Genomic DNA, 13420 nt, shown 5'->3' with positions numbered 1-13420 from the left:
TTCTTAAATCTTACTATATCACACTTTGTTGAAGATTCTGGGAAATATGGAGTTTATCACGTGTCTAAACTGAATTTAATTATACATCTCGATTTATTTAAGCTGACGATGAGTTGTAGACCGGCAAATATGGGAGACAGATCAGATCGGATAAGTTGAAAAATTAGTCATTTTAATTTTATATGCATGAGTGGTTACATACATAGGATATATCAAAAAATAACCACAGCTTATATTAATTAATACTCTCTTTGTCGTGTCATAAATAAAATATTTTTTTCTATATTCGAGATTTAAGAGAGTTAGTGAAGAAAGGAAAAAAATAAGAGAATAAAATAATACTTTGAGGTGGCGTTCGGTTGTCATGACTAATAATCATGAGACTATATATCCATCTAGGATTAAGTTGTGGTATTATTTTAATTGGAGGGGGGAGGTTATGACTAATTATCATGAGACTATTCATCTAAGATTAAGTTGAGGGGATCAATCTTATGAACCAAACATAATACATATTTAATCATAAGATTTAGTCTCGCCAACATGAAAGGACAATTAGTCCCTGGGCCGACAACGATACCAAAAATTTGATACACACTTTATTTATTTAAAACTAATAATCAACCGCAAGTGTACAATATAATTATATTACAACTACATATACATATAAATAGTGCATCTTATACTAAAATGTAGACTCTGACTCCTGAAATAAAACCTCAAACATTATTTAGGCCAGATAGTTTTGAGTTGGTTTTAGTTAAACTAAAGCAAATCATTATCACTCGTTAGATTTTTTTAATATTGATATAATTCGGATTATTAATTCAATACATCAATTATAACAGCTAACATTGATAGAACGATCATAAATCATTATCTCTCAGTTAGATTTTTTTTATTGATTATAGTCTTGACTCTTGACCCTATTACAAGTGATGAGAATTTACAACTCCTAAAAACTCCTATACCTCGTAAGGTTCTCACACTTACTCCCAAACATCATTTGTTATTATTGACTATGTCTTAATAAATTCTTATGTTCGTGCGACGAATCATCCATCTATTTATCATCTAGCCAGTTTTAATAAAAAAAATATTATTAAAACAAAACGAAGTATGCAGTTGATCAAATTCACATGCTAAACAGATAATTGCACATTAAAATGCAAACAATTCATGCACAAGAAATTAAATCTAAATCATGAATTCTATGGTTTAGAAGTTACCAACTGATTCTCCAAATAATTGAAAATTATTTGCAACTTCTCCGCGTGATGATGAAGAACTTGACCAAGAATCTTCTAATATATTTTGTCGAACTCAGGTTATGATCTAATATGTACAAATTTTTCCTCTATCCCTTTTGGGGTGTCATTAAGTCCTTTTCGTTCTTCTTTTTCATCTTAATGAAACAATATTGTTTTGGTTATAATTAAAAATGTCATTTTGTACATCAATGTGACAATTGTAAAAATTAGAAACTTATTTATTTATTGTAGTACTATTTTATTTTCAAATTTTATAAAACAATCATTGATCATACTTCATAAATTAAATAACTATTTTCTCTAAAAATGATTATATTAGTACATATTATCTCATTTTGTTTCAATAGTTTATTTGCTTTTTAAGATGTTCAATTCAACAAAGTAGTAAGTATTCTATTAAAATAAAAATTTAATAAATAAGAAACACAATAATATAACTAAAGATGTGTTATATTTCTAACTACAACTAAATGGAGTAATAGAAATTGGATCATGAAATCAAGACACATGATCTTTCATCTATAAATATCAATACAGAAAATGTTAATTAGATGTATTAATGTCAATTGACCAAAAGTTAGTTATAACTAATTTTTAAAAATTAAGTGAAAACTTTAAATGGTTAAAACTATCTTAATTTAAATTATTTTTTTACTCAACACATATCAAATTAAAGATAATTTTATAAGGATTCTAACGAGATCTCATTTGAATATCATCTGATGTCAAATTTTGAAATTCTTGAATTTTCATAGTATTTTTTAAGAAGTAGCTTAATATCAATGTAGTATCATAATATGTCAATATAATACATATATAATGTCAATGCTAAATTGTGTTGACATATTCAATCAATCGATATAAAAAAAATTGATATATTACATTGAATCATACGATGAAAAGATTCTATTTGTCCCCTTGAACTAAAAGTTTTAAACATGATAGTCTTCTTTTATCTTCTTAAATTTAAATAATAATAAAGTAAAAGAGTAGTGATTTAGAGACATAATGTCTCCAAGCCATAATAACATTGTGACTAATTTACCCTAACATTAAAGTATTAAATAGATATATACCTAATTAAGGAAAATTTAACCAAATTAATTATTCTTATCTAAATGCATATATGTTAATTGGAGATAAACTTAATCATGCAACTAGAGTAATGAATTTAAAAAATTTTCAATCAAAACCATTCTTGTCGTGTAAATTTTTAAAACAAATAATTAAAAAATCAGTAATTTAGATTACCAGTATTAATTAACACACCACATAACTAAATTATTATATTTAATTGTAAAATAATTTGATTACTTAAATAGCATCATATGCTTTTTCAAATAGATTTTACGTTGTGCTATTCTTTCATAACTTATCTTTTTCCTTAAATTTTCTGAAACATTTTGTCAATGTAGTAACAATGAAATCATTCATTTAATAGTATATGAAAAAATATGTAAAAAATTAAACATTTATCTTATTCAGATTGGTTTATATAATAAAATAAAATACTATTTTTTCATTATCTTTTCAATTTTTTTGTTATTTTTCTTTGCTTTTAACTAAATTTAATATTTTTATTTAATTAAGCTAGGGCGTCTAATATTTTAATATAACTATATAGTTTTAAAATATTAAATAGATGAGTTAAGAAAATACAATTAATTTTAATTTTTATTCAGATTCAAATCTATCGTTTTAAATGTTAAAAATCAAAGAAATTATTAATTTAATACAAAAATAATTGGATGAATCTACTTTTCTCATTTTAGATTATTTTAATATACCACATGTCAACTACTACTAATTGATTAATAATTAAAAGTAATAAGAATCATAAACTCTGCTAATATTATAAGATAGTGCGGAGTATTATTTGTTTAGAGTTAGGAATTCTAATATTTGCAAAAAAAAGAGAGAGGGAATATTACATATGTAGCTTTAAAATGTTAAATATATAAGTTAAGAACATGTGTTTATATTTTTAATCGAATTGTAATATTTTTTTAAAAAAATAAAATTTTGGAACGTAAAAAATTATACTATCAAACTTATGAAAATTTTAAAATCAAAACCACATACTCAATTAGTATTAACACGTTATAGATAAAATTTTACTTTGTTTCATGATATAGTGAATTTAGTTAAAAACTTTAATATTTTATTAAAAAAAAGAGAAAATATGAACTATAACATTAAAATATTAAAGAATTGTGCAACGAGCTATAAAAAACAAAATATTAATTATATATATTTAAATATTAAATATAGTTGAGTTAAGAACATACATATAGTTTTTTTAATTGAGATTATGCGTAACGTTCCAAAAATTAAGAATTAAGAAACTGAAATTTTGGATAAAAAATTAAAATTAAAATTATGAATTTCTTAAAATCAGAACTGTAAACTTAATGAATACTATATCCTATATTAAATTTTAATTTATAGCATGCTACAGTTATTTGAGCTAAGATAATGGTTCATACAGACATATTTTTAATATTAATTACATATTTTAAAAATATTAATTAGATGAGCTATGACTTATTAGTATGAGATTATTTATTGATCACTGTTAAACATAATCTTTCAAAAATTATAAATTAAAGAAATTATAATTTTGTAAAATAAAGAATTAAACTTAAAATCATAAACACTAGACTCAATTAGCATTCGTACACCATGTATCAAATTTAATTTATTGCATGTTATAGTTAAATATTTTAATATATTTAAAATATGAAATAAATGATATAAGAACATATGATTTTATCGAGGTTCAACTGTAATGGTCCAAGATTTAAGAATTTAAAAAAATCAAAATAAAAAAATAAAAAATTAGAACTAGAGAATTCTTAAAATCAAAACCATATACTCACTTAATTAGTAGTATTAATATATAATATAGTATTATCAAATTTTAATGTGTTGGGTGTTATATTAAAGTGAGCTAAAAACTTTATTATTTTTTAAAGATTATTGTGAATAAAAAGTGATTAAAAGAATAAGTTTATCAATATTGAAGAGTATAGTATTATAATTACAAAGTAATTATTTTTTGTCACATGTTATAGTAACTCTAAGTATTTACAGTTCAAAAATATTAGATAACTAATTATTTATATTTTATAGCACTAATTATTTGTTAAAAGTTATTTAAATTCACATTTATAAAGACTAATTCATTAAGAAGTCTGAAATTATTTGTTTGCTAATAAATCTTATTTTATTTGTAGACAAAATGTACACTAAATATATAAAGCTAATAAAATTAATATTTAAAATTTTAAAGAAATATCTTTAAGTAAATGCATTAAAATGGGCATATATAAAAAAAGTTATCCAATCATGTTTTAAACTATTAGATGATTGCAGCATGTTATTAAATGCATGCATCATCTATGCATAATCAAAATTTATATCCTTAAATAGGTGTATTTAGTAAATAAATTAATGTAGGGGTAATAAAGTACATATATAAAATATAAATTTAATTATAAATATAATATAATATATACTTACCATTTTAAGCATTATGGCTTGGAGACATTATGTCACCAATACATTTTCCAAAATAAAAATACACATGACAACTTATAAAACACTAAATCTCTACAAATTTTATAATTTAAATTAATTATAGTTACCAATAAAAGGTTGGGTTACAATTGATGACCCCAATATAACTACCTATCTACAATACGGTATTGTGGCACTCTTAAGTTATTCTATATCACCTGCGACTAATTCAATAATCATAGACAAAGGAATGTGATCAAATGCAAATCCTAAATATTGTACAAACTTCAAATTATGATCCAGATCATTAAAAAATGTCAATAAATGGAAAAATAGTAGCAACAAAAAATGTCAACACAATGTCAACGGTTGATGCTGTGTTGATATTGTGTTGACACTGTGTTGACATTTTTTGTTGTTTGACACTGTGTTGAAATTTTTTGTTGCTACTATTTTGTCATTTGTTGATATTTTTTAATAATCCAGATCATAGTTTGGAGTTTATACAATATATGAGTTTGCATTATATCACTGCCCCATAGACCAATTATGACCCACAATATCTCTCGACTTATACTTTATCAGTTAAAACTAATTTCTCTACACAATTATATTCTAAAAAATTTAGATTCCCTCTTATTTTGTTAACATCGACACCTACTGAAAGGAGATATACTCCATCCGTTCCACATTACTTGAGTCGTATTCCATTTGAATTGTCTCAAGTTACTTGAGTCATTTCCTTTTTTGGCTGAAAACAAAACATCTAATTTCACTTACTTTATTACTCCATCCGTCCCACTTTAATAGTCCTGGTTTACCTTTTTTAGATGTTCCACTTTGGGAGTCCTGGTTGGAATATTCCATAAATGGTAATAGGCCTCATAATTCACTAATTTTTTTTTACTCACATTTTATTATAAAACTAATATATAAAAGTAGGACATAGATTCCACTATCTTTTTTCACTAACTTTTCCTTATATTTTTTAATACCCGTGTCGAATCCAAATGAGACTCCTAAAGTGGGACGGATGGAGTATTTCTTTTACTATACTCTCTCTTCTTTCTCTTACTTTATTATCTCATCTATTTTATTTAACTTACTAAACACAATTTTCTTAAATCACGCGCTAAATAGAAACGCCTCAAGTACATGATGGAGGGAGTATTAAATTAATACTCCCTCCGTCCCAACTTAAGAGTCATGTTTTGTCATTTTCTTCTGTTTCAACTTAAGAGTCATATTTCACTTTTACCATAAATGGTAAGTAGGCTTCACATTTCACCAACTCATTTAACTCATATATATTATTATAAAAATAAAAATAATATATATATATATAAGTGAGACTCACATTCCACTAACTTATTCAACTCATTTTTTTATATTTCTTAAAACTTGTCCTAACTAATTAGGACTCTTAAATTTGGACAGAGTGAATACTGTGTGTGGGTATAAGACACGTAAGAAGTAAAAGAGGGAGTAATTTTGACAGCATTTCAAGCTAGAGATGAGTTTGAATTGAGTGACATGGGAGACCAGTTCCTCCACTAAACTGAAACTTTTTCACGCAAGTCATTATTACATTATCATTATTGATTTAATCCAAGTGAAACTAAGAATAAATCACACAGTGTCATAACAAAGAGATAAAATTTGAGGATTGTCTTCATCTTGTAACCTGAATTCATCAAGACCAGATTTATCAATTGGGCGCGCAAAAAACTTGGAAATGTAGTCTCTAACTGTGAAGTCCTTGTATCGAGCGCGGTTGTTTTCTGATACGATTGGGCTGTATACCGTCCCAGAAATACCATCACCGGTGAAGAAACCCGCAACCGAGATTCTTGGCCCAGCCTGGTTGGCTACAACTCTGTGATCCGGGCTTATGAACTCATCATTTGTCACAATCTACAAAACATTTATATATACCATCTCATTAATAAAGAATAGTGAATTACTCCCTCCGTCCACGAATAGGAGTCTCGTTCACTTTTTTGCATTTGTTTCGTAAAAATGATACTCCCTCCGTCCCGGAGTATTAGACTCACTTCTTTTGGGCACATGATTTAAGGAATTAATATTTAAATAGTTAAAGTGGAGAGAGTAAAGTATGAGAGAGTGAAAAGTAGAGGAGAGAAGAGAGAAAAAAGTAGGTGGAGAATAAAATAAGATAGATGCTTTTTGCTAAAAAAGGAAACGAGTCTAATATGTTGGGACATCCCAAAAAGGAAAGTTGGTCTAATACCTTGGGACGGAGGGAGTAATAAATAGTTTAAGTGGAGAAATGATGAAGTAAGAGAGAATAATGTAGACAAGACTCTTATCTACATTATTCTCTATCTTACTTTATCATTTCTCCACTTTAACTATTTACTACTCCCTCCGTCCCAGAGAAGTTGGCATACTTTGAAAATGGCACGGGATTTTAGGAGGTTTTGTTTTGTGTGTTAAATGGAGAGAGAAAATATAATTTTTATATTCATGTGAGAGAGAACTTTTTCCAAAAAGGGAAATGTGACATCTTTTGTGGGACAAACTAAAAAGGAAAGTGTGTCATCTTTTGTGGGACGGAGGGAGTATCATTTTTACGAAATAAGTGTAAAAAAGTGAACTGGACTCCTATTCGTGGACGGAGGGAATACTAGTTATTTGATGAAATAGAAATAGACCTGCAACATATCTCCAATATTGACAACCAAGCTACCAGGCAGAGGGTCCACATTTATGTACTGATTGTTGTGCAAAGCTTGGAGGCCTCCAATTTGATCCTGTAGAAGAATTGTTAGGAAGGAGGGATCAGTGTGGTTGCTGGTGCCCATTGTGAGCTCTGGCTCAGGGCACGGTGGATAGTAGTGGCCGATGAAAGTGCGACTGAGCCCACATTTCAATGCTCCTAGGTGATCTTTTTTTAGGCCAAGAGCTTCCGAGAGCAGCTCGAATAGATTTTCTCCCAGACTAGTTACTTGTTCAACATACTTGATTGTTGAGTCCCTAACAAGTAGCAAATGTACATGTGAATCAGTAATTTAACACTTGATGATACTGAATTGCTCTCAAGAATGACTAAACATGTGAGTGAAAAGAAAAGAAACTTTAAGCTTTCAATACGTTTATTAAATATGTCATTTAAAACTAACAGGGTGTATATAGGCAACAAAAAATCTATTTCTAATTGGTAACAAAAGATAAACTCAATCCTTAAGGTGGTGTTCGATTCGTTAGATAAAATAATATGTGATAAGTTACAATAGGATTTATCTAGGATTAAACTAATCATATGAATGAAAATGAAGATGGGATCGATAATTAATTAGTACTCGAAACACTACAATCAAATCGTGTCATTGTAAAGGCAGAGCAAGCCCTAGTAATACTGATTGACAACGAAAGGCATATAAATTCAATCCCTTAAAAAAATAGCTGCAATTAGTAATAATCAATAATGGTAATTAAGATTATAAGAAAGAAGTATTTGTTTCCAAAGTTTAATTAAGGTGTCAAAAACTGAAAAATAAAATAAAATAGAAAAGCAAGATGAGAAAGAAATGAACCTGCAAATGAGGGGCAAATCATCGGGGTCAAGACGAGGAGAGCCCATGAGAGAGATAGTCAAGGAGTCCCTCCAATTGGCGGCGCGTGAGCGATACAGATCGACGTTGCTGGCATACTTGACCTTCTGCATCGCATCGCGCGAGTGAAACTGCTTCTTCAGCTCAGCATCTTGCTCGTGAAACCTCCTCACACCATCAAGCATAGCATCCATGACCTCCGCATCCACCCCGTGATTCACGATCTGGAATATTCCGAGCTCCCTCGACGCCCTTCCCAGCTCCCTCACGACCTTCTCGTGATCATCGCCCAGCTCTATCACCGGGACTTGCACGGAAGATTGGCCGTAGTTGAGCTCCTCCACCAGCTCGTCGGCGGGCCGGATGAAGATTCTCGGAACTTTCTCGATGCCGGCGTCGGTGAGGCCCTTCACGCCGGCGTTTGTGGCCTCGAAGGCTTTTAGTTCTTTTACGCGATCATCGTCTTCCATTTCTTGATTTCCAAGACTACTTTTTTTCTAGATAAGTATTTGGAGGAAATTAGGAATTGTTATTTACAAGGTGATTTGTTAGAATAATCATATCATTGACTAGTGTGTTATTAACTTGTTTTGATAAAGATTTGGGATAATATTGGTTGAATTTGCACGGCACCGCCCAACTTAATTACTAATTGCTAATTAAATTAAGGTTTTATATTAAAAACCAATTATTCTCCTATCCCCACATTACAGTCCACTCTATCTTCCACGTGTATCAAGCAAACGAGTGAGATCAATTAATTTTTTAACTTCCTCCGTCTGTTTAAAACACTGCGTCTTCACTCTTCACTCTGCCACAGATTTTAACGGGGAGTACGATTTTCCATTTAGTTACCGCTCCCTCCAACACTCAAAGTTCGTCTCACTTTTATGAAATTATTTTACTTTAGAGTAATGCTATGCGGTCATAACGTGGTCAGCCACACAATAGCATTTTTGTAAATAATTATAAAAGTTAATGCAATAAATTAATAGCAATAATTAGTGCTAAGATAATTTTACTTAACTATCCTTTTCTCAATTTTTTACTTCAAATTTAAATTTACAATATTCTCTCTCCATAATAATTTATGCACAATTTATGAAATAATTTATGCACAATTTACGTTAAATTTAAATTAGATGTATGTTGTATTGGAAATAATCATATAATACCTATCGACTAAGAGACATCACAATATATCATAAATAAATTGTGGTAATAACTAGTATGTATACTTGCATATAGTTAATATATTTTATGATCAAGTATAATAAGATCAACTAATCTTAAATATAATAGTTAATTGTATTGCATATCATATAAAGTGTACTTATGTAGTGTATTAGAACTGTATCATGTCTTATAAACTGTAAATATAAGTTACATATTAATATTATGCTTATTGCGTATTTTAGATACTACTGTATTATGTACAAATAATTTAATTAGTTACATTGCAAAAATAACTATATTATATAATTATCATATTATTGCAAAAATAACTATTATATGACATAATACAACTTACACACCAATAACTAAACTTGCTAATAATACTAATAATAACATATAATAGTAATAATATTGACTTATATAGATAACATGGATAAATTTTAAATACAAAATGCATTTAAAGGTCATTGTACTAAACTACTTATAGGAATTTGGCCGTAATGGTATATTAGTAGCTTTATATCATTATTATATAGATTATGATACCATTTAAAATTTAGTTACAAGAACATACTATAGGTTATATTGACAATACTAATAATAATATCAAATATTAAAAATTATAAATGCAACTTCATATTTGTATATAGTTGCTAATATATTATTACAACATGGAGCCATGTAATATTGTGAGTTATTATTGTTATTGTCGCAATTATCCGATAATTATAGGTTTTAGCTAAACTATAGTACTAGTTATGTTATGTGGTGTAGCAATTTATTATTATTATTAAATAACTAATAACTGATCTAATATCGAAAGTTCTCAATTGATTTTAGATTCAATAGATATTTGATTCACTTGAATAATTTAAAAATTTATAAAATTTAATTTGGATTCACTTCATCTTCTATCATTCTATACAATTAATGAACTGAACAAGTAAATATTCAATCAAACTTAAATTTTATTGAAGATTCAATTGATGTTCCTTTGAAGTATACTTTTGTGACACCGGGAATTTGTGGAATCTGTCTATAACTAAAATGCAATTGGTCTTAGTTGTGGATTAGATACTATATGTATTTTAACATGATCCGTGATGTATATACTAATCAGTATATACGAATGGTCTTATTTAATATCAAGAAGATTTTTATATTCTGATTTCAAAAAGTAAATTAACATATTTAATAATTAAATAATAATATATATTAGAAAACAAATAACTATAAAAAAAGAAAAATAAAAAAGAAAGCAAACATAAAAGAAATGTATTTATATATTGATTTGAAACGTATCTATACATACTAAGCAATTAAAATAATAAACAAAAGTATAAAAAAAATAGAAAAAGAAAGCAAACATAAAAGAAACGAAAAGGAATTACATGGAGCATTCAAAGTTCAATTTCTCCAAGATATTTAATGACTTAATTTGTTATTTGTGCACAGGGGTATATTAGTCTCGGAAAAAATTGATACTTTTAAGATGAATTAATTTCAAGTAAATTAGCATTTAATGTACTATATTTACTAATATTTTAAGTTTCATGGCCAGCCACATTATGGCCATTTAGCATCACTCTTTATTTTATATTAACTAAAAGTGTGTAGTGAAATAAATATTCCGTATTGATGAAATTGAGAATGTATTTAATGTTGTTGGTAAAATTTCAACTGAAGCAAACTTCGTGCAGTGAAAAGGGTCCCATATTGATGAAATTTAGAATGTATTTAATGTCTATTTTTAGTAAAATTTCAACTGAAGCAAATTTTGTGGGATCGATAAAAATAGTAAATTGGATTAAATTTTGGAGGACAGAGAGAGTACAATAAAAGTAAAATTATTAAATAGAAAATGAAGTAACAACTTTCTCACGCCACTTGCGTGCTACACTTCATTTCATCTCGTAAATTTATAGAGAAAACACTACACCTTCGAGCTTTACTTAAGTCTTACGGGAAATGATTTTGTAATGTTTATGTTTTATGTTTTGATGTCTTATGTTTTGTATTTTTATAGTTCTTTTATTTATTGTTGAGCATTTTTGCTGGTACATTCTCTCCCTCCGGATCCAAGTTTCTTGTCTGGTTCTAGGCATGCACAAACCAAATCGAACTGTTGATTAACCGGCGGTTCGGAACCGGAATCAGCAGCGGCCGTTCAAACCGGTAGGCGGTTCTAGCGGGCCGGTTCAGGTTCATGTGAAACCGGAACCGCCGGTTCAATGGTTAAATCGGTAGTTCAATTAAAAAAATTTTATATATATAAATTGATTTTTATATATAAAAAAACAATTTTTACAAATAAATAAGTAAATTATAATCATTATAAGTTGTAACTTTTAGTCTTGTTAAAATTTATTATCAATAAAATTGCAATTTTCACCTTATTGTTTGAATTTTATTTATGCAAATTTTATTGTATACATAATAAAGACTAAAAAAGACAAAAATAAAATAAAATAAATTGCTCATACTTAAAGTTAAACCTTTTGATTTTTAAAATATCAATACTTCAATTCGAAGAGAGTGTATTGGATTATTCTTTTTTATAGTTACACATTCTTGGATGTGTTACTCTTTCTTTCAATGTGCGATAAAAGTCATTATTTATAACTATATGATAGATCTCACATCATTCTTTGTCTATATTACTGACAAACACAGATTTTGCATGTTTTTAAGGGCTAAATTTGACTCATTTTAAATGTCAATCATGCAAATTATATTCTTAAATTGCATATGTTATACATTTGGTATTTTTGATGTGTTTGTTGGTAAATGATAGAAAAAGATTGAAAAAAGGTGCAAAAAGGTCAAGGTGCAGCAGCCTCTGTTCGAGCCCATTCTGCCAGCATGTTTGAAAGTCCAATCAGTGCTTACTACATGCCATTCTCTTCGTCTTCGAAAGAGCTTCGCGTGGATATCTTTTACGTCTCAATCGGAGTTCTATGGAGAAAGTTATGATCATTTTACGAACATTGCGCAGTGCAGTCAAAGCTGGCGGAAAATCAAGGAATGAAGAAATTATTGCCCAAATATCTCCAATTAATTGGGGAATCGAAATTATTATATTTTCTATTACTTGGAGGAGAATTTTTACCATGTCTAAGTTTTTTTTCTACCTATAAATACCTCTTAACCTAATTCATCATTCTCCATCTCAGAGCCTCCAATCCTTCTCCCTCTCTACACATTCATCCATCTCATATACCACACATAATCATCCATCTTCCATTGGAGCGGAGCTCTGCAGATCCAGGCAAGAGAAGACTGAAGATTGAAGATTCAACATTGGGTTTTATCTATTTCTTTCATGTCTCGTACTTTATTTGTAGTTTTTACTTGTCTATGAGTAGAACATCAATTGTGGAATTTTTGGTGAAATATTCAATTGGTTTTCCTTGGTAGCTCTTGCAGTTATTTGATTTATCCTTGTGTCTTCTATATTCAATTGATTAGCTACCTTTTGAATACATGTTAGAGTTTATTAGAGTACTCGGGAGACGAAATAGTTGACTTGGACGAGGGATAATTCACACTTTAATTCAATAGAACTCGGGAGAGTTGAGGTTTCACGTGAGGTCATTGGTCTTAACGATCTTTTAGGAGTTAGGTCTAAGAATTAGAAGGGGACTTCAATTATTACACCTAATCTACGGATTTTTCACCTCGGGAGGGGGTTTAATCTAGTTAAGTGACCGACTTAATAACTCTAGAGACCGTAATTCAAGGAAGTCAATTGTGTTTTGAATCCTAAAATTCTACTTTCTTACGCCTGCTTTGTATCATTGTTTTTATGCTTTTTGTTATTTGTTTATTTATTTTCTGTCTAGTTTAACTAATGAAAACCAAAAACTATGTGTCTCTAGA

General features: G+C 28.5%; 1 protein-coding gene across 1 annotated transcript; it reads right to left on the bottom strand.

Annotated features, from left to right (window-relative positions):
- Positions 1-6314: 6314 nt before the first annotated feature.
- LOC125195847 (deacetoxyvindoline 4-hydroxylase-like) lies at positions 6315-8933 on the bottom strand. Its single transcript, XM_048094104.2, has 3 exons — positions 8348-8933; positions 7466-7787; positions 6315-6704 (listed from the first exon to the last, which is right to left on the bottom strand). The coding sequence occupies exons 1-3, from the start codon at positions 8833-8835 to the stop codon at positions 6420-6422; spliced, it is 1095 nt and encodes a 364-aa protein (XP_047950061.1). The 5' UTR covers positions 8836-8933; the 3' UTR covers positions 6315-6419.
- Between the last annotated feature and the right edge of the window lie 4487 nt (positions 8934-13420).

Source organism: Salvia hispanica, chromosome 4 (genome assembly GCF_029641045.1).
Source record: "Salvia hispanica isolate PSC_SH4W2 chromosome 4, Shi_PSC_v1, whole genome shotgun sequence".
Taxonomy (NCBI): Eukaryota; Viridiplantae; Streptophyta; class Magnoliopsida; order Lamiales; family Lamiaceae; genus Salvia; species Salvia hispanica.
The sequence above is the reverse complement of the archived record's forward strand: the minus strand, read 5'-3'. Positions and strand labels throughout refer to the sequence as shown.